At 40.2% G+C, this 26,924-nt stretch overlaps 1 protein-coding gene across 5 annotated transcripts in view; it reads left to right on the plus strand.

The window, feature by feature from the left end:
* The first annotated feature begins 1,665 nt into the window (after positions 1 to 1,665).
* SPIRE1 (spire type actin nucleation factor 1) overlaps positions 1,666 to 26,924 on the plus strand; it is a 128,776-nt gene continuing 103,517 nt past the window's right edge. For all 5 annotated transcript variants that reach the window (XM_064705808.1, XM_064705812.1, XM_064705809.1 and 2 more), the window contains exons 1-2: positions 1,666 to 2,286; positions 14,098 to 14,132. In XM_064705808.1, coding sequence (XP_064561878.1) covers positions 1,980 to 2,286; positions 14,098 to 14,132 — 342 coding nt within the window. In that variant the 5' untranslated portion in view covers positions 1,666 to 1,979. The remainder of the gene's footprint in view (positions 2,287 to 14,097; positions 14,133 to 26,924) is intronic.

Raw genomic sequence — 26,924 nt, forward strand, 5'->3', positions numbered from 1 at the left:
AGGTCTTTATGCTTAGCAAAATGACAAGCTGTTGGGCTTACTGAACTTTTCCGTACCAAACTTCTCAGGTTTTTCCCCATGTGGACTCCAGACATCTCTTCTTGCAGCTGGAAAATCTGAAACTGTTTGGTTCCTTCTGTAGAAGCCATTCTGTGTCAGTGATAGCCCATGACCACCTCCTTTGGTTGTCCTTGCAAGAAAGAGGCAACTCTTTCTGCCAGAAAAACTAACTTAGAGAACCTTGCAACACATACAGCAGGAGTGAATGTTTGGCATTTAATCAGCAGCGTGGCAGTGTGATACCATTTGTGTCTTTTTTTTTCAAGAGGTGTTAAATACTTCCTATGGCAGCACTGAGCTTCTTTAAATTTAGGACTCTAATAGTACTGTATGTACTTATTGGCCCTGCTGCTAATTTTACAAGTCTGGTTTAGTGTTTGGTTTGGTTTTTTTATTTTAATACCTGAAAGATAAAAATGCATTCGACGATAAAAGCTTCACAAGTACAAATTTCTCCCCCCAATTTCCTTGTTTCTAAATGTGGCCTGAAAGGCTGGATCACATTGCATGGTGAATATCACCAAATTTAACAGCATTGTTTAAGTAGCAGTTGTATCTTGTATGCAGCGTATGTCACACAAGAGGAAAGAGGAAAAAAGCAGTGGTATTGAGCACAGCTGGAAGTGAAAGGGGAGAGAGGAGAGAGAGGAGCTGGAATGGGAAGAGAGGAGCTGGAAGTGGAATGAGAAGAGAGGAGCTGCAATGGGAAGAGAGGCGCTGGAAGTGGAATGGGAGGAGAGGCGCCGGCTGCTTGCAGCGGGCGGCGGGGCCCTCCCAGGTGCAGTACCGCTCCTGTGCGGCAGGGGGCACCCCCGGCGCTGTCCCTGACACCCTCCCGGCTCCCAGAGGAACAGGCGCGAACGGGGGATTTTGAGTTTCCTTTCCCATCCGAGAAGTACAACACTAGAGAGGGAAACAGAGAGTGTTCGGTGTGAGCTGCAGCTTGTTTAGTCTGATGCTTTTCTGCGTGAAAGTGCTCGTTTGCTTGAGGTGAAGCTGGCATGAAGGACCATGCCCTTCTGGTGCCCAGGTGTGTTCAGAGGCAGGGACGTCAGTTCCCAGCTGCTTGGAAGACGATTCCCTTGTTGTTCCCTTTCCAGACTGAGCTGCTTTAACTCTGCTAGCCTCCCTGTGTACCCTGGACCTTCCAGCCTTGCTGCTGCCGAGGATGGAGCTTTCCCGGAGGAAGTGTTTGCTTTGGGAGTGCAGACCCTGTAATTCAAAGGCACTCGCTCTGCGCTATGAAAGCGGGGCCCTGCTAATATGTTTCGCTGTATCCGTGGTGGCGCGGGTTGGCGTCAAGGGCTCAACACTTGGGGGTGCAGGGAGTGTCATCCCGCGTCCCGCCGGGCGTTGTTTGTTTCTGGAGGTGGTGGTTCCCAACACCCGGCGCAGAAACAGCGGCCCGGGGGCTGTGGAGGAGTGCCGCACGTCTGTCGGTGTCTCCGGCGAAGCTGGAAGGGGGGCTCGGCGGCGCTGCGGGCTCGGTTGCCGTGGCAGCCCCGAGTGAATGCTGCCCGCGCCCGCCATGGCGGCCGTGCCGGCAGGGGGCGCTGCGACGGCGGGCGGCGCCGCGCGGCGGGGGCGGGCGAGGACGAGGACGCCATTGCGTTGCTATGAGCTGTCGCTCCCCCTGCGGCGGCGGCGGCAGCGGGCGGACCGGGCGCCGATCCTGTGCCTGCCTTCCTCCTGACTCCTGCCTGTTTCCTGGCTCCTGCTGCCTGCCGCGCGGGCCAGGCTGTCCGTCCGGCGGCCTGGTGGCACTAGCGGGGCGGAGAGGATGAGCACGGCGGGACCGGGCGGCAGCAGCAGCAGCACAAGCGGCGGCAGCAGCATCAGCGCAAGCAGCAGCATCAGCAGCCGCTGCCGCGGCGGCGGGGCCGCTCACTGAGCCAGGAGCACCGCGGCGGACGCAGGGCATGGAGCCCCAGCCCGGCGCCTCCCGCCCGGCCGCCGAGGAGGAGGAGGACGGCGGCGGCGGGTCCGGCGGGCAGCCGGAGGCGCTGTCGCTGGAGGAGATCCTCCGGCTCTACAACCAGCCCATCAACGAGGAGCAGGCGTGGGCCGTGTGTTACCAGTGCTGCGCCTCGCTGCGCGCCCGCGCCCGCCGCGGAGAGACCCCCGCCGCCAGGCTCGGGGCGGCGGCCGCGCAGCTCCGCGTCTGGCGGGACGGCGCCGTCACCCTGGAGCAGGACGAGCCCGACCGGCCGCCCCCGCCCGCCGCAGGTAAGGCCGGGGGACCACCGGCTTCAGCAGCCGGGGGTCGGGCGCCCGTCCCCATCAGCCTTTGTCCGGGACGTGACGGTCCTTCCCGCCCGAGGGTCGCGGTGGGCGAGCGCTCGGGCCCTCGGTCTTGCCGGAGGCTGTGGGGGCTCTGCGTGCGTGTGTCTGTGTGTCTGTGTGTCTGTCTGTGTGTGTGTGTGTGTCTGTGTGTCCCTGCGGCATCTCGGTGTCTTGCGTGGAAAGGTAGAACCCCTCTCCTGGGTTGCGATCGCCTGCGTGCGGGCACGGGCAGGCGAATGCGGGTCCAGTGTTTTATAATTGCGTCGTCTCTCCCGGTGCGTAATGAATCCCGTGTCATCCGCACACCGGGAGGGAGCGCCGCTCCTGCGGGCTCCCCGCTCCTTGGGCTCCTCCGGCCGGGCCGCGCATCCCGCAGGGGCTCCCGGAGCAGTTGGGCATCAAAAGGCACCCATTAGAAATATATCCATTTAGATGTGTGCTGACACTAAGTAAGTGAGAAAGCCGTGTACAGGGGCTTAGCACCTACCATCTGTTTCGTTAAAATGCCCAGGAAAGCGTATTTTGCATTGGAAAGGAAAATGAGGGCGTATGTCTGTTTCTCAGCCTTTCAACGCTTCTGATTTTAAATGTGGAAGGCAGTATTTTTTTGTTGCAAGTAAAGCTCGATTTCTGAAAAGAAATCAAAGATGGGCAGCAGAAGGATGTGGCCAATACATGATGGTATTCCCCAGGATCAGCCTAGTCCACATTCAACGTCACAGAATTTTCCGAGAAGACAGAGGTTTCAGCATTTTAAAGTTGTGTGAATCAGAAGGCAGTGGTAAATTCACAAAATGGGATTAATGGAGCCCTCAGCATTTAGAGCACGAATATTATGCCTGGTGTTACAATTTAATGAAGCCTTTTGATACAGTGCCTGTCTGAAAAGTCTTTTGGCAGAGACTTGCAGTAATCCAGTTTGGAGCTAGTGGTACATGCAAATATCAAAATATATTTAGTGGAAGAAAGGACATCATTTAGTTCTGCAATTGTAATGAGTCTAATAATGACTTCCATTTAAATGTGATCTGGTGTGCTTTTAAAATTGTTTTAAAAACCAGGTCTTTGTAATGTTAATTAAATGCCAGACCAGCACCCAGAAATTCCAGGAAAATGCTCTCCTGACCAAGGCATCTGCATGTCACAAGCGCATTGAAGAGTTTTGTGTTGCATGTCGTGTGCTGCTTTTCCTTACAGTCTTTTGAGATGACATCGACTTTTTCTTTTCTCTTTCCTACTGCAGGAAATACATTAGCTTACTATGTATTTCTTTCTTTTGTGGCTTTTTTTCTTGCTATTGGTGGACTTAGCCAATTTCCTCTTGCACAATATCATTACTGGCTGTAGGAGAGTGTTGAATATACTTGGATATAAAGTTCAGGCCCCTCACTGATATCCAGCATGTTTATTTTATGCTAAAGCTTTATTATGAAAATGTTTTAGTCAACATGTGCTAACCTGTGTATGTTGACACCACATCTAAATTTTTGGATGGGTGAGATTTTTAAAAAAATATTCCAGCCCTGTCCATTTTTCTTTTTTTTTTCACCTTATTAGTGTATGTATTATTTTGTATAACACCACATGTGTGTGCTTATATCTTGAGAATCTTGAGAGTGTGTATATGTACCTAAACAAAGATAAGCAGTCTGTGAAGACCTCCCAGGAAAGCAGGAGGCCGGAGCTCTCCCAGGGAGAGTACCCCCTCCAGTGCCTGTAATAGAAAAGGGGAGGCAGGGATTTTGCTGCCAGCTGTCCATTCCTAAAGCATCCTTGGTGAACTCGCTTTTCCATCAGCTGCAGGCTGGTAGGTGCCTGGATTTGAAAAGAGGCAGGATTCCTCCTGGGATACTCTCCCTGCCCCTGGCTTTCCTCGTCTTCCTAACTTTGAACAGACTTTGGAAGCAGAGGCTGCTCAGCCTCCAAGCTTTCACAAGGGATTTTGTGTGTTCTTTGATTTGTGAAACCTGGAGCAATTTTCACTGGAAATTGTTACATATATGATACATCGCGTGTTGGGAGTTCACTGTACTGAGTATTGAGGAGCTGACAGAAGGCTTGCTTGTTGTTGGTATCTTTTGATCTCTTCCTATTATTTTCCTTATTGCTCACTGCATTCTCTTTGGATGATGATTAATGTGCTTCCTCAGCCAGTTACAGTTTGAGCCTCTGGAACAGATGTTTGTTTGTAGGCTCCTGTGTTGTCTTTGCACTGGTGAAAGCTTAGGAAGAGCCAGTGCTCTGGCTCTGTGACCTGGGGAGCAGCACAACATAACAGGCCCTGAAGCTGTATGGTCACAGTAATTTTACTTTCAAGATACAAATTAAAGTTCTCTTAGAAAGAAGTACTGATTATGCAGAAACTGGTGGTATTTTTCCAAAGCAGTTTCTTGTGAAACAGTTTACCAGTTCATGTGCGATACTTGAAATTCCAAGTAACAATACATAGAAATTGAAGAAAAATGTCCTTGAGATAGGAAAGAGATGAGTTTCGCTGATAGTGGGGCAGAAGAATGCCCTTGGAGTTGAATCACATCCTTAAATAAAACCAGACGGATTTTCAGATCTTTCCAGTTTTATCTGTGTGATCTATTAATATTTCATTATCTTCAAAAAATACAAGGTTTTGGTTAAAAAGAAGTAAAAAGATGAAAATGCTGCCCAGTTGTTCCTTTTCATGTCACCATTGATATCACCTGAATCCCTGACAAGAGGAGGATCAGGAAGGATTCCTGCCTTTGTATTTCAGACAATTTAGATTTAAATGCCTGTGTCAGGAGGTTTGTCAGAGCAATAGGGGTTCTGCGGGTTAATGCTCTCAGTTGTAAAGCTGTTTTGTTCCAGCAATACATAAAAAATGTATAGGTGTAGGTTGGTGCATAGGTTTGGATAATTCACAGGAACAAATATTGGCTGTTAGTTTCCATTTTAGTAAACAACAGAATCCAGTGTGGGCAAATAAAGGAATCCCTGAAGAATGGTGTCTTTGGGTAGTGAACATTCGGGCTTTGTCCAGGACTGTGGCCGACGAACGATGTGATCAGTCACGCCTGTCAGTGGCAAACGCAGTCGTGTCACAGAGTTTGCTCTAGAGATGCACATCAAGCCATGTTTTTACAGAGCAATATGAACCTTTTACTTTTCCAGAACCGAAGTAAGAAAGAAAGAAAGATTTTGCATGAATATGCAAAATAAACATAAAGCTCACTGTGGTTGTCTTAGTGACATCGAAATGCCACAAAAGTGTGGGTTGCTTCAAAATACCCATGGTGGAATTGGAGATACAGTGTAGAATTTATTTTGACTAATGGGTGCTTTAGCAGTCTTTGTAACTTGCAATTTATATGAATAGAGCTAATGGTGGCATCCAGTAAAGTGTCAGATGCGATAAAAAATAACTTCTGAATGAGCTAAAACGTTTGGGGTAAACATGTGGTTGGACTCCTCCAAGCTTTCTTCTTGCAGAACCTCATTTACACATGTTTTTATAAACCTGCAGCAGTAATGAAATGATAGATAGAGGAGCAGAAAACCCACACAAGAGCTGGCAGCTGACATTATGCCCAGGATCTGGGGGCACCTGGATACTGTAGGGTGCCAGAGGCTGTTTCACTGGGGCTGTGTCATTGCTGCAAGCTGGATAAGGAGCTCTTGCTTTTCAGCACAGAGGCTGTGCCACCTCCTTCCTAGAGGTGGGAAACAGAACAGTTTTGTGGGTGAGTGAGTTTGGTAAAATGAGGGTTTTCCCTGCGTGTTTTGTAAGTGCCAGATCCCTGGCTTAGCAAAGGTGGCCACTGACTTTGGGCATTGCACTGAGCTCCTGAAGATGAACAGGCCATGGGGATCTGGGAAAGTGGCAAAGAACGATACTTTGAACACTGAGTTGGGCTCACTTCCAGCTGTTGGCTGTTCAGGGCTGACATAATTGTGGCTCTTCTTGGCCTTCATCTCCCTCCCAAGACCCTGAGCTGTGGGTAGTGTCACTGGCCCTTCTTTTGCCTCATCCTCCAGCCCTAAGAGAGAAAGCACACAGGGAAATTACTGCTGGTCTTACCAGAAGCCAGTACTATGCAGATTTTTCTCTTGGAAATCTGCCAGGTGTTCAGCAGGAGGGCATAATGCATGGAGTATTCTGGCTTTGAATCAGAAAGATCACAGAGAAGTTGACTGCATGGTGGCTTTCATGGGACTTGGAGGGCTCAGGGTGAGACATGCTGGAAAAGAATAGTTTTTGTTGTCTTGGCAGTTTTAATGACTTCCATGTCCCTCTTACATCCTTGTGTGCCCAGGTTTTGGAAAGCAAGAATAGAGAAACAGGATGAATAAATGCAATTCAACTTGAGTGCATGAAGACATTCTTATGTGTCAGTCCCTGGTGGATTACTGAAAAAAATATGCATGATTTTTAGTGGAAAATGAGTGTACTACCATTTTTCTTCTAATTTTGTTGACCTTTTTAAAAGACAATGGGTGGGAGTAGCCTTTCTTGGTGTTGAAGTTTTGAAAGAGGTGTTGCTATGAATAGTGCTAAAATAAATAGTACCTTTAGGATGAAGACTTAATTATGTTTGTAATTCAAATCTAATTCAAGGATATTCAGAAACATCTGCATTTAAGAATAGTAAGGCTTGATGTATTGAGCCTGACTTTCTTGTGTGAGAGTTTTAAGATAGATGCCTATATAGGTATTTTAATATTGGATGTCAAGTAGGAAGAAAATACTACTAGACAGCAGAGAGGAGGCTCAGTGAGCTGATGCTTTTATCTCTTCTTGCTCTGCTGATCTGTGGAAGAGAGAAAGCTTAGGCCTTATTTATGCCAGGCTTTCTGTCAACAGTGTGGTTCCCAGTACGTAAGCATGAACTGGAAGGCTTCCAGTCATGGCTCATATGGATGCATCCCATGCACTGGGGGTTACATGGGCTCTTTGTCAATATCAGCAGATGCTGGGCATCCTATTGTAGGCAGTTCTGGTAGGGGAGGACAAAATAAGCAAAGAAAAGATCTCAGCATAACAAAATAATGTATTTGGTTTTTTAAAAAAAGTGCATATTTCAAATGCCTGCACAAAAGAAATGGAAGGAAATTGCCAACAGGGATAAGTGACCTTGTTTGCCTATATTTGTGTGGAGAAATACTGAAGATGTTAAGTATGCAGTGAACAAATAAACTCTGATTTGGTGTTGTCTGAAAACTGCATTTATTCCTAAGGAAAACATTGAAATTTGAACTTAGAAAGAAGAACCTTGAGGAATTGTGGGCCCCTGGTATTAATAATGACTTAAAGTAAAAGATAAGACTTTAACAGATTTTCATGTCTAATGCAGTAAAAATGTTGCTTTAGGAAGGAAAATGGAATTTTAGTTGTCATTGCTAACAGCAGTTGAAGAGAAGAGTGAAGAATGAGACATCTGCCATGGTGTTGTGGAGAGTTAATATCATGTCCCTGTGGGACATTGCTGGAGAAAGAACAAAGATGCTTTTTTGGGGGGAGGTGTGGAATAGGTAATGGATAATGGGGTCCAGCTCCAGGGCTGGCTGGGGTGATAGTTTACCCCACAGTGCCCAGTGAGAGGTGATGGGTGGGACGGGGGGAGCACAAGCAGAGCTTTGAGAAGGACAGTAGCAGTGTTTGATGTGACAGAGGGGAAGAGAGAAAGAGGGAGAGCCTTGAACAGGATGATTCAGAGCAGGACAGGATCAGAGTCACAGGCAGTGCAAACGACCTGCACAGCAGCAGAGCTGTGGATGAGTCTTACCCAAGCCTGACTGTGTTTGCCAAGTGTGCAGTGGGAATGTTGCAGGTAACAAGAGGATTAAAAGTATGAAACATCCTGCATCCACGTTGGCAATGAACATGAAAGTGGAGAAGCTTTTTCATAATATCTGTTAAAAAGAAACTGAGGAGTGTTTGCTCTTTATTTCTGAATTAGTTTATCACATTACAGCATCAGATCCAATAAGGAGACAATGTTGTTTTATTCCTGATAAAACCTTAAAACAGCTTGCATGACACATGCAACTATGATTGCATTACTGTATTTTATTAGTGTGCACTTTAAGACGAACAAAAGGAGATGAGTAGCTTTGTATAGTGCAAAGACAGCTGAGGTAAAGAATTAAGAGAACTCCTTTTTCATTTACTTGAGAGAGTTTATTAACAGCTGGTGACAGTTCTTAACAGATCCAATAGTGCTGAGTTATCAGTTTAGAAAAGCTGTAACCTGCTTGAAGCTCTGGATCCATCAAAAATGATGGGAGAAAGTGCTGATGGCTTGAATGGAGTCACAGTTCTGCCAGGAGCACACACATGTATTGAATGAGCAGGCAGTTGGGTAGCTCTGGGAAAAATTAGAATATGATCAGAGTAACAGAAATTTTAAAAAATAAAAATCAAGACCCATGAACTCTGGGAATTCACGCTTTTTTTGGGAAGAGTTGATACCTGTACAGGCCTGAGGAGAATGAATGCAGTTTCTGTATTTATTTATTATGCATCTACAGAAGAGAATGGCAGCTATGAATGGATTCCAGCAGTACCTGGAGGTGCAGAACTGCCACAGTATTTATCTTAGAGTAACAAAAATTGATGTGATCCCAAGGAAAACTTACAGGTTTGCTGAAGAGAGCAAGCAGTGGAACACAGAAAAATCCTATGTTGATCACAGCCTTGTGCAGAATAGAAATGAGACAAGACAATGAACATGTAATTATATCTTAGGAAGTAGCACTAAGGTAGCATGGATTTGTTAATTTGCAATTTAAAATATTTTTATTTAAAAATCTAGCAGGTTATTAATACAGAAGACCTCTTAGTCATTACCTTTACTTTGTGCAATAGACAAAAAGTGCCTATGACTGTTCAAAATGAGGAGTAGCTTCCATGAAGTGTTAAATGGAGAAAATAGAAAGCATGAAAAAAAGATTGACACAGGGTAGGAAAGTCCTGATTGCCACTGGTCTAGAAACCTCTCTAAGATTTTTCCTTGTACTCTCTTAAAAATTTTACAGTTTTCTCTTTCCTAAGCAGAAAAATGAGGCCTATAATTACTAAGTCATCAGCTGTAGTCTGATACAGAAATCATGAGTCATAGCCAAAAAGCCACAAGCTCTGAAATGTCATCCCATTTCTTGTTGCCTTCTAATTACAGTTTAAAGAAGGATTTGTTGATCCTCAAAGCCTAAGTATTTTTCTTAAGCACTTGGGTCTCTGTGCTTCCTGCTCACAGGGGGTCTCTACCTCTCCTAATCCTGGCTCCTTCCTTCTACTTCCTCATGTTCTTGCTCTTTTTGACCTTCTTCCTTGCATCCTGATGTGTCTTACTCCTACATATCCTTTGCCTATATTTGTCTTTATAATTTTCACTTTTTTTCCTGTTTCTTTTTATCTTACAAGTTTTCACTGTCTTTTCTCAGCTTTGCTCACTTGTCCTACATCAATGTTTTCCTCTCCATTTAATTACAAATCCCATTCTTTGCATATTTATCTCTTTTCCTTCTGTGACGTGATTGCCTTTGCTTTCTTCTTCCATTCCCTTTCCTTTTATTGGTGCTCATCTTGAGTCTTGTATTGATGAACTTGTCATTTTTGGTAGCTAATGTGACCAGTTTCAGATTAATTACCAAATCTCCAGTTTTTGGTAATTCCAAAGTTACCAAAACTCCAGTTTCTGGATGTTTAAATGAGAGTCTGAACTTTTTTTTATTTTTTTACTTGAAGAATCCTCATTCACTTAAGGGCAAAGAAAAGCTCACTACTGTAGCTACAGTGCCTCTTGAAGATGTAAAAGCTAGAAAGCAAATACAAATTCAGTTTTTTGTTAATTTGGGGGGCATGACTAAAGACTGTTCAACTCAAGGAGCTGAAGTTAGTGACTCTCATGTTCTTCTTGCTCCCTTTCCCTAGGTTAGCCCTTATGTTCTTTCTTCATCCTCTTCTTCCTCTGTCCTCCAGTGCATACAGGCAGTGTCTGTCATTCCTGAGGGCAACTTGAGTTTTGCTGTTGTAGGAAAAGCCATTTGATTTCACTCCAAACCTGCAGAAGTGATCTGTGACATTTAATTATGTTCATCTTCAACACAAAATAAGTTTCTGGTTTGTTGCCAATATGTGCATCAGCCACAATGTTGCCAGAAAAATCAGTGCTCATCATTTCAATTCTGGAAGAAGCTGTCTTGAAGGAGCTGCCTGTGGATGTGAGCAGAGGAGTCTGAGACACCAGAGGAAGGCTAGGGAGATGCTCTGAGCTGCAGGGCTCTTAGACCAGCGGGTTATAGCTGAAATGGTGCCTCTGTGTGATTGTGGTGTCACATCACTAAAGTCAACTCAGTAGCTTGGTTTTTCTTCAGATAGAGGAGTGCAGATGGGTTGGCACATCCCACAAGCTGTCCTACAAATACCCTGGGTCAGGCCATTCTAACACACTGAGTTATCTCTGTTGCTTTTGAAACTCAGTCTAGTGTGTGCTTCTTACCATTGGTGGGAGTAGAGGGAGCTCCTGCCTGAAGGGGTGAGATAGTCTTCTCTGGTGCTTGAGGAAAGTTTGTCATGACTCCTCTTGCTGAGAGTTTGACAGAAGAATACTTTTCAAATAAAAATTTTGAAGAAAAAAAAAATGAATGTGAAGGTTTGGGGTTTCTTTTTGATTTTCTTTTTTCTGTCAAATGTGTCTCTCTGAAGACTGTTTTTAGAAATACAGGAGACCTCCAATATAAGTCACTTTCCTTCTTTCAAAAACTCTTCAGTTTTTTCATTTCAACAAACTGAGAGTGAAAAATTATCTAATTTTCCAAACCATAGTTCGTTAATAAACTGCAGTTGACAGTCAAAGTTGTGCTGTTTACTAGTAATGAATGCATTAGCTTTTATTTGAAAACTGTCACGGAAAATTACTGGTGAATATTTTTTGGCAGTGAGAGTGGTAAAAATGCTGCACAGATGAATATCTAGTTGAATGGTTCTGAAGTCTGGAAAAGTCTCTATTTATATTAAGAATCAGCAGCTGGAAGAGTTTTTTAAGGCTTCACCTGTTTACTAGAGAAGCATTTCATCCTGCTTGCAGACAGAGACTGTTCTATGATTTATGGGGAATTTTTTTTTCTCCAGTGCTAATGAAGGGAGTGTGACCCTTAGGCTACATTTACCAGTTACTGCTTTTTCAGTCATGTCAGCTGAAGAGAGAAGAAATTTCTACTGCCAGGCACTATAGATAAATAGTGCAAATAAATTGGCTTGCAGGGGCCATATGAAAGCAAATTCATTTCAGTCTTGATAGATGCGTGTGAGTGCATCAACAGTATTGTTAATGATCTCTGCAGACATGTAGTAAATTCCCAATGGAGGGAGTCCACAAGTGACTGTGAACAGCTTTGGGAAATCTGCTAAGTGTATAGCTGGTCTCAGGGTACAGAGGCACATGGAATGGTTAATAATTACCATAATGCAGTGTATATTAAAATGCTGTAAGTCAGTCACTTGCACCAGCTAGGATACTGTCTGGGTGCATGAAAGACTTGCTATTCCCCCTTCCTGCCCCAGCACATGCACTCATGACAATACTATTGGTGTTTAAAATACTGGTGTAAATAGGTATAAAAAGTTGAATTTAATAATAAACAAAAGCACTCCAGAGTTTGAGTGCTTTTCCTTGAGGAACAACTTTCCTGGAAGTTTATCAAAGGAGCTGCAAGATAAGCTTCTTGCTGTTACTTTCAGAAGTTCAAATTTTGTCTTGTTTTGATCCAGGCTGATTTATTTGTTTCCTGTGCTTCAGGACTTGTTTGGCACTTCTGCTAAAAGGATATTCATAGGATCTCAGCTCTGCTGTGAGGTGCAGCAATGAGTGCATGGTGCTACTCAGAGGATCTATGCACAGCTTGGCTCCTGTTCCCTTAGACCATAGGAAATGCAAGTCTGAATATCTTAAACTATCAGTGATTGCAAACATTGGTGGCCTAGTGTATGCACTGCATTGCTATAGGTTTAAAATTAGTACTTTTTAATGAAGAAGTAATGTCTTTTTAAAGACAGCATATGGTTTTTTCTTCCCCTGTCTTGACTACATTTCTCTGAATTAATCTTGTATCATCTTGTATCATAAAGATACGTTGGTCACCTGTCATTTGACTACACTAAAGTAGCCCCTAATATTAATAAATCTGCTAATAATCCTAGCAGTTAAAAAACATTCTCAGCAGATTTCCCCTGCTTGTAGTTTGTAACAATCACATGAATGTTAAACACCAAAAAATTTATTATGTGGATCTGAAAGTGAGTGAACCAGAGGTACCAGTCCTTTTGAAAAGATAATATGGGATGCAAAAGCCTTTTAAGGTCACTCTTTGCTCTTGGTTTTGAAGTCATACACCAGTGCTAAGCATTAGCTTGCTTTGGCAACAGTTCTAAAGGAAAGTAAACAACTTTCACTCTGTTAGGTGGGTGTTCCCTATTAATTCAGGATGTGTTTAACTTTAGTTTCAAAGGGAAGGTGACCAGTTCAGTTTGAAAAATGAGGTTTTTCTGTGCAGGTGACTCTTCCCAGAGCTGAGTGTTTTGCATGCCATTCACATTTGTCATATGAAGTCAGTGCGATCACTCTGCAAGCATTGTGCCAGCCACTCTGATGAAATAGTCCTTCCAGTTGTGGGTACAAATCACAGGCTTTTCCAAACTACTGCAGTAAATCCTTCCTAATCATCACCTGAACATGTGCTCTTCAAATACACATGCACAGTCAAGCAAATGCATCCTGTTCTGGTTTTTGAGTACATGAGATCTCAGAATTCTGTCATGCATTTTGTAGGCTCTATGGTATTGGGTCCAAAGCTGCAAATTGTAAACCAGCAGTGTGAATGCAATGGAGCTGAAAAGCTAAGACAAAAAATGTAAAATTTTATATCTGTGTGTTTTGAAATTAAAGTTTTGGGTAGATCCACTTTCACATGGATAGATTTCTGTGGAACAATTAAATACCTTGAATAATTTTTTTTCCAGCAGGAAATCATCCTGTCAGGGTTCCTTGACCCTACTTTGATAAGGATTATTAATGCAAAATTATAAACTTGCTGGTTTTAGTGACATGATGCTTTCCTAATGCACTGTGAAATTTCAGTCTTCTTTTGGCTAAGCTGTCAAACCACTTTGGTATAAAACTGTTTTGTGTTTCAGAAAACTGAGATTTCAATTTAATGAAACAGTTCAGAAACTTAATTTTTCTTTATTATGCAAATTCCTGAGTGATGTTTCTGAACTCAGAGGAAATGCAAAAATTGACAAGTGGGACTTACAAAAATAGTATAGTAATGTTTTAACTTTAATTTATTTGAACTTCATATATCTGTTGAACTCTTTGAAATCCCAGAAGTATCAGATGAAACGGTGGCTTTTCCCCAGTTTATGAATTAATGCTGCTTATTCTCTTGAAATAACTATTTAGTACTGCTTAATTTAAGCCAACATGTTTTCATGTTCCCTCCATGGCTAAACATCAATCATACGATTTAAATAATGAAGCCAGGCATTAAAGAGACATCTTTTTAAAAGCCAGTATTGTAAAGGATCCAAAGAAAAATCTTACAGGGTAGGGCCTTCTTGTTGTTAATACCAGGATTCATATATAATAAAAACATTATTGAAATGTGTGATTCAGGTAAGACAAGGAATATTGGTAATTACTCAAAAAGAGAAGTGACTCAAATTTTTAGTTTTGTTCTTCCATTGTCTCTTTATCTGAAAACTTTTTTTTTCTCTTACAGATAAATCAGGCCATTTACACTGCACAGAAATGGAGGTAAGAGAAGTATTTTGTGTTCTCTCTTAGTGGTGATTTAGCTCAGCCCTTTCTCATTAACTTATAGTGTAGATGTAGTATGCTTACAGTGTGGAGTGTTCATTGCAAAGTTGTAATGTTTATTGTATTTATGACTTTCTCTGGCAGCTGATAAATGTGTCTTAATATGGGATATTTAGTCTCATGTTCAAAAATACAGGAAAAAAAGGCTGTGTGGTTTTTTAAAAGATTAAAGATTTGTGATGCAGCCAATGTAATCTCATTTGATGTTAATCTCTTAAAAACATATGTGTATTTTAAAGAATATTTAATGTAGGTAATTTCTGTTGGATAAATTATTCTGTTATAGTTACTTTAGAAAGGACTAATTGGTCATGGAATAGATACTTAGTGTTTATGGAATGGCTCGGTGATTTTTCACAACCTGAGAATTTGGGTGGAAGCAGAGAATACAAGTGATCTCAGGGTTGCTTGTTCATTTAAAAGCATCCTGATTTCAGATACTTTTGGTATGACCTTTAATTTATCACTCGGCAATATTTTGGAGTCCAAGAAATATTGTTGTATGTCTTGCTGGGGTAACAACAGAAACACAAATCCACTTAAATCTTTTTAATTTATATCTTGTCCATTATTTAAATTCATATATTTGTTACTAAACTGTGATTAGATTTAATCCAGGACTGAATGCAAAACTAAGTAGAACATCTAGTTGAAGAAGATGTGAACTCATACTCTAATTTTTATTATCATGCAGAGTAAATAATACAGTCTACTCAGATAAAGTTTTCCAGCAATAAATACAATTTCTGTGTCCTTTGCAGGGCAGCCTTTTCTCACTGCCTTTGAACTTTCTTTGAAATGTAAAACTGAGTTTTCACTGCAACTGTTCCATCCGTACCTCAGGCTGAGCCTGGAGATGGGACAAGCGGTGGAGGGTCTTTAATTGGCGGCTTGTCAACGTTTTCATCAATAATGAATGTGAAGGTGACAAAGTACTGTTACCAAGTGGTTTATTCCTAGATAAACTGTGCTGCATGATGGCTGGCTATAATGAAAAAATGAAAGACCAGCTAATTCAACTACAGATGGTAAAATGCTAAGGCTATCCAGGTGTTTTCAAGTATTATTAATAACAATAAAACCAGAAATGTTCTTCCTGCAGGATACAGTGTAAGGAGTAATTCATACCAGAGAGAAGTACAGAAATTGGAAGTAGGCATGTTTTATTCCTTTGTGTGGTTTGGTTTAAACAAATGCATCCTGCATTTGTTTCAGGATTTACAAAATCTCAGTTCACAAATCTAGTGCCTTATTTACAAATTATAATCTAGTGTGTCAAATGCTTTACATAGTAAATAGGATTACAATTTTGCTTAGTGTTTTTTAAAAGGAAGGTAATCAAAGGCCCTACTATTAAAAATACAGATAATATGCCACTGTTAAAATGTTTTTAACAAAACATAAAGTCCTTCATTTTGGGAAGGTGAAAGTGTTATTGCTTCAAATGGAAATGTCTAGTAAGAGTCAGTTCAATATGCTATATTCAATCTTCAATGGGAAAAGAGTTTTCTAATTTTGATCTTCTAAAAGTATATTTTTGATAGCTGAAAAGCAGATTGGAGCTTCCCATGAGACAGGGGCTTCACTTTAGAATGCATCTAATAAGCAGCAGTGTGACCATTATCATATTGACTCTTCTCTTTATCTTTGTCATTTTGAAGGAGGCTGTGAAGGAGTCAGTAACTTTTTTCACCTCCAAAATTCCTTTGGGGTTGCAGCGTTAGACTTGAAGTTGATGATGTTTGTGTTTTTTAGAACTAGGAATTCAGCAGAGACAGCTGATCTCTCATTTTCTTGATTCCTGTGGCCTAAATGAACATACTAGGATATGTAGGAAACTTCTTAAAATCTTAATGAATGACAATCATAACATTTTTTTTACAAAACATAAACTATCCAGAATCGGGACAACTTTTATTTCAAGCCAGCAATATGAATGGTGTGTCTAGTTCAGAGTCCAGGTGCTATAGCCATAATAGGAGGATGGGAGTAAGGAATAAGGTGACCTTGTTTAATCTGCACCTGCCTGTAACTCTGTTATGTACATAAAGATAGCGCTCCTTAGTCATCTCAGCCGAGGTGGTGAAATTATATAAAATATGCCAGCCTCATTTGTAAATATTTAGTGCTCTCATAGAAAGTATTCTGTGAATGTGAAGTGATTCATATGTGGGAGGGTTTAATTGCCATCTATTTGAAAAGACCCACCTAAGTGAGCACAGGCCTGTTGTGTGTGATTAATGCAGTTAACCAGGACGTGCGCTAACACAGAGACACACGCAACCTCTCATGCTGTTTAAGGGTCAGAAGGGAATTAAATAGCCTGTCCCAAACAATGGTGAATAAATTACTCAACACCATTCAGTCCAATGTCAAATCACAGAAGGAATCAATTGTAGAAGTGTTCTGTGGAGACGGTGCGCTGTCTATGCAAATTCTATTCATGAGCCCTTGGTATCACTATTAAAAATCTTAATGTATATTGAAAATCACAGTACTTGTCTATGGAGCTAATTTTTCTTACCCTTTTCATTGGAAACTTGAAGCATAGACTGTATTTTAGATAATAATTCAGGGGAATAAATATACAGCTTATAAGAATACAGCGTTCACTGTCATACAAATGACAATATACCTGTTAGTTCAGTGTATTGATGCAAATAAAATTAACCACCTGTCTCATGCAGATGAAAATGAGAACAGGTATTTAATAGCACAGAATGTTAGGATTTCAAAAGAGGTGTCATAATTTTGCATTAAAAGCCATGCCACACCTGTATTAAAGTGTGTTGCCTGCTCATAATTCAAGCAGTGTAAAATGTGTATTTAGCATATGGTAATATCTAGGGTTCATATTTTTATCCTTGTTGAGTGTAAACAAAAGTAACATTCTGATTGAAGAGTAATTGCTGCAGCAAACAATCCTTGTCAAACAATAGTCACTTTGTTCTCCTTCCTGGGCATTAACCTTTTAGTGACAAGGGAGAAGAGGACAGGCAAAAATGTTTGAGAATAATTTCTTTTAGTAAAATATGAATGCATGTGGCTTCCATCAAAATAAGTTTTCATTGCGTACTGAAAAAATAAAATTCTCTGTCGAAGCTTGGTTACAAATCTGGTAATTCTATGAAAGCTTTTGATTCCTTGTGCTTTTAAGAGGAAAAATTAACAAGAGCTCTGAACTGCCTTCTAGAAGACAAAGCAGAATCATGCATCTTTTCTTGCTAGCATTAATTTGTGCTTAAGCATTATGTGGCAATTCTGATAAGTGAAGCACTCATCCCTTGCTGATGGAATTATCTCGCAGAGAAGCTGCACTCTAGCCTTTGAGGGACCTGTTATTTCAGATACCTGAAAGTCCATTATGCTTGTTCATTGATGTGGGGGTTCTCTGGCAAGCAGTCTGACCTCCAGATTTTCCTGAAATACTCCATAGTTGCAAAGAAGCAGCTTAACAGACACTTAATTAAATAGCAAATGTACAAAAAAATAGACCTTTAGTGTTTTGTAATGAGCTGCTTTTTCAAGAGAAGCTTTGCCTTTTTGTAATTTGTATAAGTTTCTAGCACATCAGGAGGAGATTTATCTTGGAGAAAAATGGATTTCTGATTTTTACTTGCTATAAGCTTGACACATTGCGTTTTTCATTCGGCAGTTTCATTGGGAATACACAGCAAATATTGGCCTGAAGAACTAATAATGTATTTGACTAAGCTGATTTAGTGATAGTCAAATCCTGCCATCTGTCCAGAGTTCTTGAGGAGAATGTGGCTGTTCCTTGTAAAGGCTTTGTAATTTTGCAGTATATGATGTGCCTTTATCAATCTACACGCCCTGAAGTCACACAGGATTTATGATGAAATCTCCATTCCAGAGATACCACTGATAAATCTTTCAATCAACTGGGGAAGAGTCCAGAGGCAGTTTCAGCCTTTGGTCTTCTGACAATTTCAGATAATGGCTGTTGGAAAACTAGGTCTTACAGTAACTTGGGCCCTTCTAGAGAACATTTTTCCTGCAAAAACACAAATAATGAAGCATAAAGCATGGAGTTAAATGGCAATGGTGTTTACTTGAGATTTTGGGGGTTTTCTTGATTTTGGTTTTTTTTTCCTGTGATTTTTTTTGGCTTTTGGTAACTACAGAATTCCCTTTTTTTTCATGGGATGAGATGGAAAACTCTGTAACTATAGATTGTATGAATCTTCAAGAGGGCTCGGAGTTTTGGAAGAGTAAGATAATTTTTACAGAACCCTTCCTATATAAATTCTATTAAATTGTGCTTGGGAAAATACCCATCTAACCAGAAGCATGCTAGCACACTTATGGCAGCAATCATATGTACTCATTGATAGCTATCATATCAATTAGCTTTAAGGTGCTATTTTCTGATTAAACCAGTGCTGGTGGATATGTTTGCCTGTCTGTTCAGACCAAGAGACTAATTTGATTGCTCATTCAAACTGGAAGAAAAAATTAAGCTTTAGATGTTTGCATACCAACAATTTAACAGCTCTTGGTGTTGTCCTTCTTTGTTGCTCTGTATAATAAAAGACGAGTTTAGAGTATCAAAATGAAATAGCAATGCTGTCTCATACCTTTTTTTCTGCTAAATCTCTTGAAGCCTTCTGAGATTATATAACATTTTGCTATGAACTCTGCTGCTTATGAATTTTCTGTTAGAGATGCTGTGTTTTCCTACCTCTTTGCTAATTTCCAAAAAGTTAATAGTCAAAGCACAATAACATAAGGAGCATTCTGTGGATGAATAAAAGAGGATAATAGTGTGGTTGCATGGTGGGCGTTCTTTGTTATTGCTTGAAGGACTTTGCCTAGGGCAGTGCTGAAACTGAGGTAAAATACACCCTGGAGATCAGTAAGTTCAGTTTCAGTGATAAGTTTGACCTGATAGCTTTAGCTTTTGGATCTGCAGGGGACAAACTCCAACTCAACCCCTATTCCGGAATGTCCCTATTCACTCAGAAGTTCAACACCCACAATATAAGAAGTGCAGGAGATACACAGGTGATGAGAATAAAATATGTAAAACATAGGTTAAATGACAGATGAAAAGCATACAAAGCAGTTCAGTCTCTGAAGATTTCCTGTTGTTTACATCTCTTCTTTCCCTGCACCGCTTCAGTCCACACAGTGCTTACTTGCAGTGACAAATTTAGGAATACTGAATAGGTTCAGTTTGATATTTGATTTTTTGAAAGCCAAAGAAAATGAGTCTTTAGCGAATTTTTGGGTTTTTTTCAGATGAGCAAGGAGCACTGTAGTGGGCTGGTTAAGTATATTAACAAAATACAGCATTCATTTTGTGATACATTTTTTCTTCCATATTCTGCTTTTGATGTTGTAGGACATGAGTAACATCCTTGGACTGAAGTAGATATTCACAGTGTTTCATGAAGAGATTTGGATTTTTTTGTTTTTGTAAAATATTACAGTTTAATCTTAAGAGAGAAAGTTGTTCAAGCAGACCTTTTGTGTCTATGTGTTTCTAACTAATGTCTAATTTTTTTACATTTCTGTGTGACTGTGTTTAGAGGCTCTCTAACATAAAGTTCCTTGAAAATCTAAGCAGCATTATTTCAACAATAACATGCATTACTGGCCATGGCTAATTTTACACAACTAAGATAGCCTAATTGCTTGTTAATCAGTTTTGAATTTGGTCAGTGGTCAAAGAAGACAGGACCTCAATGGAGCTAAACACTTTATTTCACTTCATCAGTTCAGTTACGAGGCACTGGTTTCCCAATTTAAAAGCAAATGTTGTTTTAAATTTAGGCATTAAGAACTTGAGGTAAAGATTGAAAGACAGTTGTTTTCAAAATGTGAAGAGATTTAAAGTGAGAAAAATAGTTGTTTATGAATAAGGTGAATTCAGAATACTCCCAGCTACTTTGTTAAATACACCTGTGCTCTTCTTTCAAGTGATAACTTATTGAGTCATTCTCACATTCCTTCTTTGAATGCACTTAGAAATATTGACCTAGTTCATCTAAACAATTGTTGTATGAAGTAGATAATGTTTTAACATTTAAATTCTTGTTAGTCACTTTATACTTCATGTGTATTAGACCTTTAGCAATTTATACTTAAGAAAATAACAAATCCTTATGAAAGGCTTTTTTTAAAATGCAGCTTTAGCTGACCTGATGCAGATAAACACATGGAATTTTTAATGAACAAATAGACAGTGCTCCTAATCTTTATTTGGTCTTCAGTCTCTCTTGCTGCCTTCTGTTTTTTTCTCTCTCTGATATACATTTTCAGTAGGTCAATAACAGGAAAGGTCATGGTGGTTACTTCAGAAATTCCCTGTAACAGTGTCTTCAAGCATTTAAATACCATAAGGCTTATTCTTGCATGCAGTGAGATCAGCAGAAAACAATCTGTTGAAAGTAACATTTTTTTTTTATTAGTTTCTAGGTTTTAGTACATACATACCCAAATAACTACAGTTTTTCTTTGCACTTCTATGACTAAATGTTTTTCTTCACAGGAACATTGATCATGTAGCTTTTTATCGAAATCTCTTGACCTGAGAAGTTGAGGCATTGAACAAAGCAAGATTTGCAGTGGAGTCGTGAGAGTGTGCAGCACTGCATGCTTTCTTTGGCACAGAGGATCCTGACTTGGTCTTGGGGCTCACTGAGGCGAAAGGGGGTTTTGTTAGTTTTGTGCTTTCTTTTGTTTGACTCGACACAGTGCAATTCATTTGAGCTTTTGTTCCAGAGTGAACTTTATAGCAACTGGTACGTTTCTGTGCTCCCCATGACCTACCAGTGTGAACATTTTCATTTAAGCTGTTTGATTTTGTCTGCCAGTTACATGTCTGTAATGTCAATCATGGGAAGACAAAGCAAGTTCCAAGATTTCTTCTTAATAGCATGAAGGAAAGAAAGATGTTCCATGCTGAACTGTTGGATTAGCCTTCAGTGTTGCTGTGAGCTGTAGCAGGTGAAACAAAATACTTTTATTTGCCAAAAGGAAATGCAGAGGGTAAATTAAACACACAGATAAAATTAGACTAAATTCTAAATGTGTATTTCATCACGTCCCTTTCTTCTATTAACCAGTGGCAATTATGAAGCACCTGTAATGCTTTTAGTACTTCACCCTCAGCAAGAAGTAAAGGTTAAATAATTAACTAGGACAAGGCAAGCTGTTCACACTTAGTAGATTTACTCCTGCTTCATTTAAGAAAGTAGAGGTACTCTGTTAAATTGACAAGTGTTTCTCTTCCACCTATTAGTCCCTAAGCCTGAAACATCCTTGTCCAAGTCTGAAGTCACCGTTTCTCACCTGTATTGTACCTTTAGTTCCAAGAGTCCCTCTCCTGCTTTCTTCCAAAATCTTTTATAGTTCATTCATTAACTTCCTTTTTTCTGTTTCTCCTTAACTAAAAAGTTAATCATCTGCTTTTGCAGGTGTGTGTTACTGCCTCTGCACAATATTTTATGATTCTCAGTGTTGCTGAGATGACTTTCTGCTCCAAATGTGTGCTTTCACAGATCTCTGCTCTTCTGCTTTCTTCTGTTGGTCCTAGTGGATGATGTACTGCTATCTGAATTCATTATTTTTCTGCTGTGTATTTCTTATTGTGTCTTTATCTTCCTCTGTTATCTGGACCAATGATACTGGTGTTATCTTCGACTCGCACCCTTTCCTTTCCTCCAGATGCTTGCCAAATCCTTAATTGCTGTCTGCCAAAAGCACCCCTCTCTTCTCTGTTGCCAAGCAGGCTTTGTGTTTTTTGTATTGGGTTGTCTTGGCTAATGCAAACTGCCTGCCACCTACTCCTTTCTTAGCAATGATGGGAATTATTTCTTCAAAGTTTTTTGAAAGACTCTCCTCTGGCTGCCTTGTGGTTTTGGGATTGCCATATGTTGCTTTTTGCTTCACCTGTGACCTACACATTCAGGCTATCTTCTTTCTGCTCTTGCAGATCTGAAGCAAACACTCACTGCATAGTAAACAAGTTGCTCCATCTGGTCTGTTTGTTAGGAAGATGTGCCATGCGTTGTTTGCTTTGAAGGGAAACTCTTACAAATGCTTCAGGGAACATAGATGAGAAAAACATACGTGTATCCTTCGACTGCATATTGCAAACTCCTTCACTAGTTGGTGATTGTGAATCAACACTGCTTTTTGAATATACTTTGTAGCATCTCAAATTACCTTGTTTTTCTGAGCATTTTGTCTGTCCTCGAATATTTGAGTATTTCATCTATATTCTCAGAGTGAAAACTCCATGCAATTCCTAAGTCTTCCTGAAATGTTTCATGCCACTGGGCATGGAGAAAATAAATACAGTTGAAACTGAATTAAAACAGTCAAGTAATTGTGGTCTCTGGTCCTTGGCCACCTTTTTACCTTGTAATTTTCCAAAGAGCAGTTCTTTATAATTTTTTATTGCTTGGTGTTGGAGTCAGTTTTAAATCTACAACTAGTAAGGCATGTAGAAAAATAGTTATTTTTCCTTTACGTCTTTCTTTTTTTATCTGTCTGTACAATGACAGAAATAATGTCCTTAATGAACTTTGTTGGCCAGAATAATGACACCCAGCATTACTTTATCATAATAATTTTAGCTTTCATGGACCAAATGAATGTACTCAAGGACTTTTGATTTTATTAAAAACACACATTTTTTCTTATAGTGAATTTTTCTTCAAAATTCTGCCAGTTTCAAAATTTTGTGAGCTGTCATTTTTATCTGATAAAGAGAGCTAGTGCTGAACCTGAACCTCAACCTGACTTTCTTTATGCAGAGTCTGGTGCTTCCATTTCATGGCATAAAGGGCATTTGAACAGTAACACTGCATGTTTATGGAGAATCAGCTGCATAGTTATGCCTGTAACATTTAAATCATTGGCACTGGGAAAATGTGTTGGAATACTATTTGGTTTTCATGTTTTGGACTCATTGCTGGATGAGAAATAAAAAGTTAATCTGAAAAACATATGTAAACGTTGTTATATGAGACAAGGAAAGAAAAACATCCCATTCTGATGGGGAGAGTTTTGCCACTTATTTAGAGACATTACAGCAAAATTATTTTTCAATTTCAAGTACCTCATTCTCTTACAGAAAGAAAATGTTTGTTTAAAAGTTAAGATCTCTTATCTCTGGGCTCCTAGCTTTCTGGAGTGTTGCCTGGCTGCAGCTCTCAGATCCTTCAGATGATTTCTGTGTCTTGTTATTCTTGTTATACACACAGATGTTGTAGCAAACTTCACAGTTTTAAACTCAGACTAGGAGTAGATGAGTGCATGATGAACTTTTGGTTGTATGAGTTGCCCCAGTGACTTAGTTATATGGACACTAAAGCAGACTAGATGAATATTTTGGTGGGAGAAAATGAACATTCTCATTTTAAAGAAAGAAAACTGAAGTTTGAAGACATCAGGCAGATTGCCTGGTGTGACATTTGGACTACATGGTGGAGCCAGCATAGAATCTAGATTGTTTAAGCCTTAATCACAAACTCCAAGATCTTCCTTTAGATTAAAAAAACTACCCAAAATAACAAGCCCATTACTTTACTGCCAAGAAATTACTAATTCCCTGGAGAGACATTTCATCAAGATAACTAGGAATTTACTTTCAGGCTGGACTATTCTTTATTTCTTATGTCAACTTCTTAAATACTTTGAAATTCTATACAAGTAGTAGCCTATTCTCTTTAAAAATAAATTTCTTATCTTTCATGTTTATTCATGTAGATATTGCCATCCTAATACAAAATCAGACTTTACTTTCTATTGTTCCTCTTCTGAAAATAGATAAACTGAGCTTTGTTCCTACACAAAAGACAGGCTTACCTCTAAATTTCTTGTGTACATTTCAGTCAGAAAAAGCATTTCAAAAGAGATATAGAATGTTTGGAAAAGATAAAAATGGACAGTTTCATAGAAGGAAAAAAGCAAACATGGGTTATTTGAAGTAGGAGTCATATTTAAGTGTGAATAAAGGGAAATTATTCCAGTAATAAAGGATAGAAGCATCAAGAACTAATACAAAATATGGACACTTCTTTTCTGCAGTGTTTGGAAAGGCAGTGAAACAAATGAGGCCTATTGTCATTTAAATGTGGATTAAATAATATTTGGCTTTGCTGTGTGGTATTACTATAATGGTAATTAGTAGATCAAAGAACTTGAACAAAATATTCTGTTAGAAGTGAGCAAGCTTGGGGTCCTGAAAAGAGAATTTCATTTCATAAAATCTGCTTGAGAGGACTGGTATAATTTTTTTCTTGCACTTGTATTGAGAGCAAAGATATAATCATTAAATCTAGCCTGAACCTCACTGTGAATTTATAGTGTAAAACAGCATGTTTGTGTTGTTTTAGCATTTGAAATGTCATATGGAAACACAAAGTGTCAGACTAATAAGATTCCATGCATTTTCCTGTCAGTGGCTTGTCCTTTTGTTTTTGGAAAAGATGGCTTGTATGGAGATCTTGTTTCTTCAATCTTATGTCTGTGTGAATATCTAGATAAATGGATTTTAGCAGACAGTGGGTGCTGCTGCAGATACTCATATACAGTGCCTTGCATTTCCTGGCATGGAAATTGGAATATGGATCAACAGACAACTGCATTTGTATTTTTGTTGTGTGGTTGTTTACCACTGATTGGATTTGTATGACACTGGGGTTTTTGTTTGACATGGCCTGTTACAGGTTTTATAAAGTGACAGTGAAAGCAAGTTTTCAAAAAGCTTTCTGAATAGAAGAGAGAAAAGTGTTGGTTGCTGTGCTTTTCCCCTGTTTAATGGCTGCAGGAGCAAAGATCTAGTTAAGATCTTGCTAATGTCTTGTTAGGAGCATGCCCGTCCCTCTCAGTCACCCAGTACAACAGGAACTATATATTACTTTTTTATGATTCATTCTGTTGAAATTATCTCGACTCACTTCTGCTCTTTTACATCCCTTTCTCCCTTAAAATAATTATTTTCTAATTACTTTCCTTGTCACCTCTTAGTGCCAGATCTCTCTAGCTCCTCCATGAATGAGGATCTCAGTCTGCCCCTTTTTGTTTTGCTTTTTAAAAAAAATTTCTTTTAAATTGATGCAATCTGCCTCCAGAGAACAGACTCCTCAAAGCATTCTTCTTGTCATCCACCCACACATGGAGTATCTCTGCTGCTCCAGAGAGTTCCTAAGTGTAGAGCTGTCAGTGGATTCAAATCCCACAGTCAGAGGAAGCAAAGCCCACATCTGCAGAACCCTTCCTTGTAAAGGAGATGGGTGGCTATTTAAACCATGCTGGCCCTGTTTGTGTTCCAGGCTAATTCCATTGTTTTATCCCAGTTCTGCCAAGGCCCCAGGGCTGCAGATGGCAGGAGTGCTGAGCATCGTAGTGCATGATTTCATCTGCATATCTTGTGATGGTATTCTGAGCTAAAAAAACCTGAGCAAAAGAATCTGATATGAATGGATACAGCAAACAGTTGTCCTCAGCCACAAGTTCTGCTAAATTCTGTTTGTCCTAAATCTCGCAGGTGCTGCCACTGCACCTTCTGACAACACCTACAGTTGCAGAGAGTCAGGATTCTGAATGTACAGCTGACTCTTAGAGGGGCTGTATCTCCCTTTCCACCTTGGGCCTGTCACTTGTTCTTGGCCTCTGACCTCCAGCACTCTCGTGGGCACTGTGTCCTCTTGACACTGAAGTGGGGGAATAACTCCTGCTGCCACAGCCCATTTTAGAGATGTAACTACTGCACAAAGTCTCTGATTTCCACAGCTTCTTCTAATACAGTGGCTGACTTAAGAATGTCTTGCAGAATTTCTAGGGTCAAGAAAAACAGGCATTGTCCTTTTCCAGCCTGCAGAGAATACTCCTAGGTCATAAGATGCTAAACAATCCGATTCTTGTATCATGAGACTGAACGATGCAACATCTTACTGAATTTGTACCTTTGGCAATATTCACTTGTGTTTCGTTCAGTGAAGTTGGTTTTGCTGTTAATCACAATGTTATTTATGAGAAGACATTGAAGACATATGAAGAAATATGACAACTGTTCCTGTACAGACAATTTGTGTTTTTCTTGTGGATACATAAAATTTATGTACTTTATAACTTGCTCTGAAGCTGAAAAATTATCTTCTAACATTCATGGGTCTGAGCCCTTCATATTAACTCTCAGATTTTTTGTCTCCTCTGTGGAGTAACTGTGGGGTTTGCCTATCCCTACTCAAATCCTTTTGACATGGCTAATGTGTTGTGCCAAGACAGATTCTATTAGCTGTGGTCGTGTTGGCTGATTGCCATTTATTTCATGAGTCTTAGCTGCATTAGAGTTGATGCTGGGAAGGTTTCCAGCACTGACTTCTTCAGCTTGGGCACCAGGATCTCTGCAGTTTCATCAGCTGTGGCATTGCTGATGACTCTGGCAGCAGCGGGGTTTGCCTGGGGCTGTGCAGGGCTCTGGGCCCTTGCATGCATGGAGGCCTCTGCATTTTAATGCCTGTGTATTGTTGGTGAGTCAGGGCTTGAGATCAGCCAAAGCCACAATGTTATGAAATCACAGAATAATATATTTAGAAAGGACATTTGAAGTGACCTCTGGTCATCTGGGGTGGATGACCAACATGCTGAGGACAATACCAACTTCAAGTTAAACGTGGTTGATAGGGACCTTGCCTAGCTGCATTCAGGGTTGGACATCCCACAACCTCTTCAGGAAATCTGCTCCTCTTT

The sequence above is a fragment of the Zonotrichia leucophrys genome, chromosome 2 (genome assembly GCF_028769735.1).
Source record: "Zonotrichia leucophrys gambelii isolate GWCS_2022_RI chromosome 2, RI_Zleu_2.0, whole genome shotgun sequence".
Taxonomy (NCBI): Eukaryota; Metazoa; Chordata; class Aves; order Passeriformes; family Passerellidae; genus Zonotrichia; species Zonotrichia leucophrys.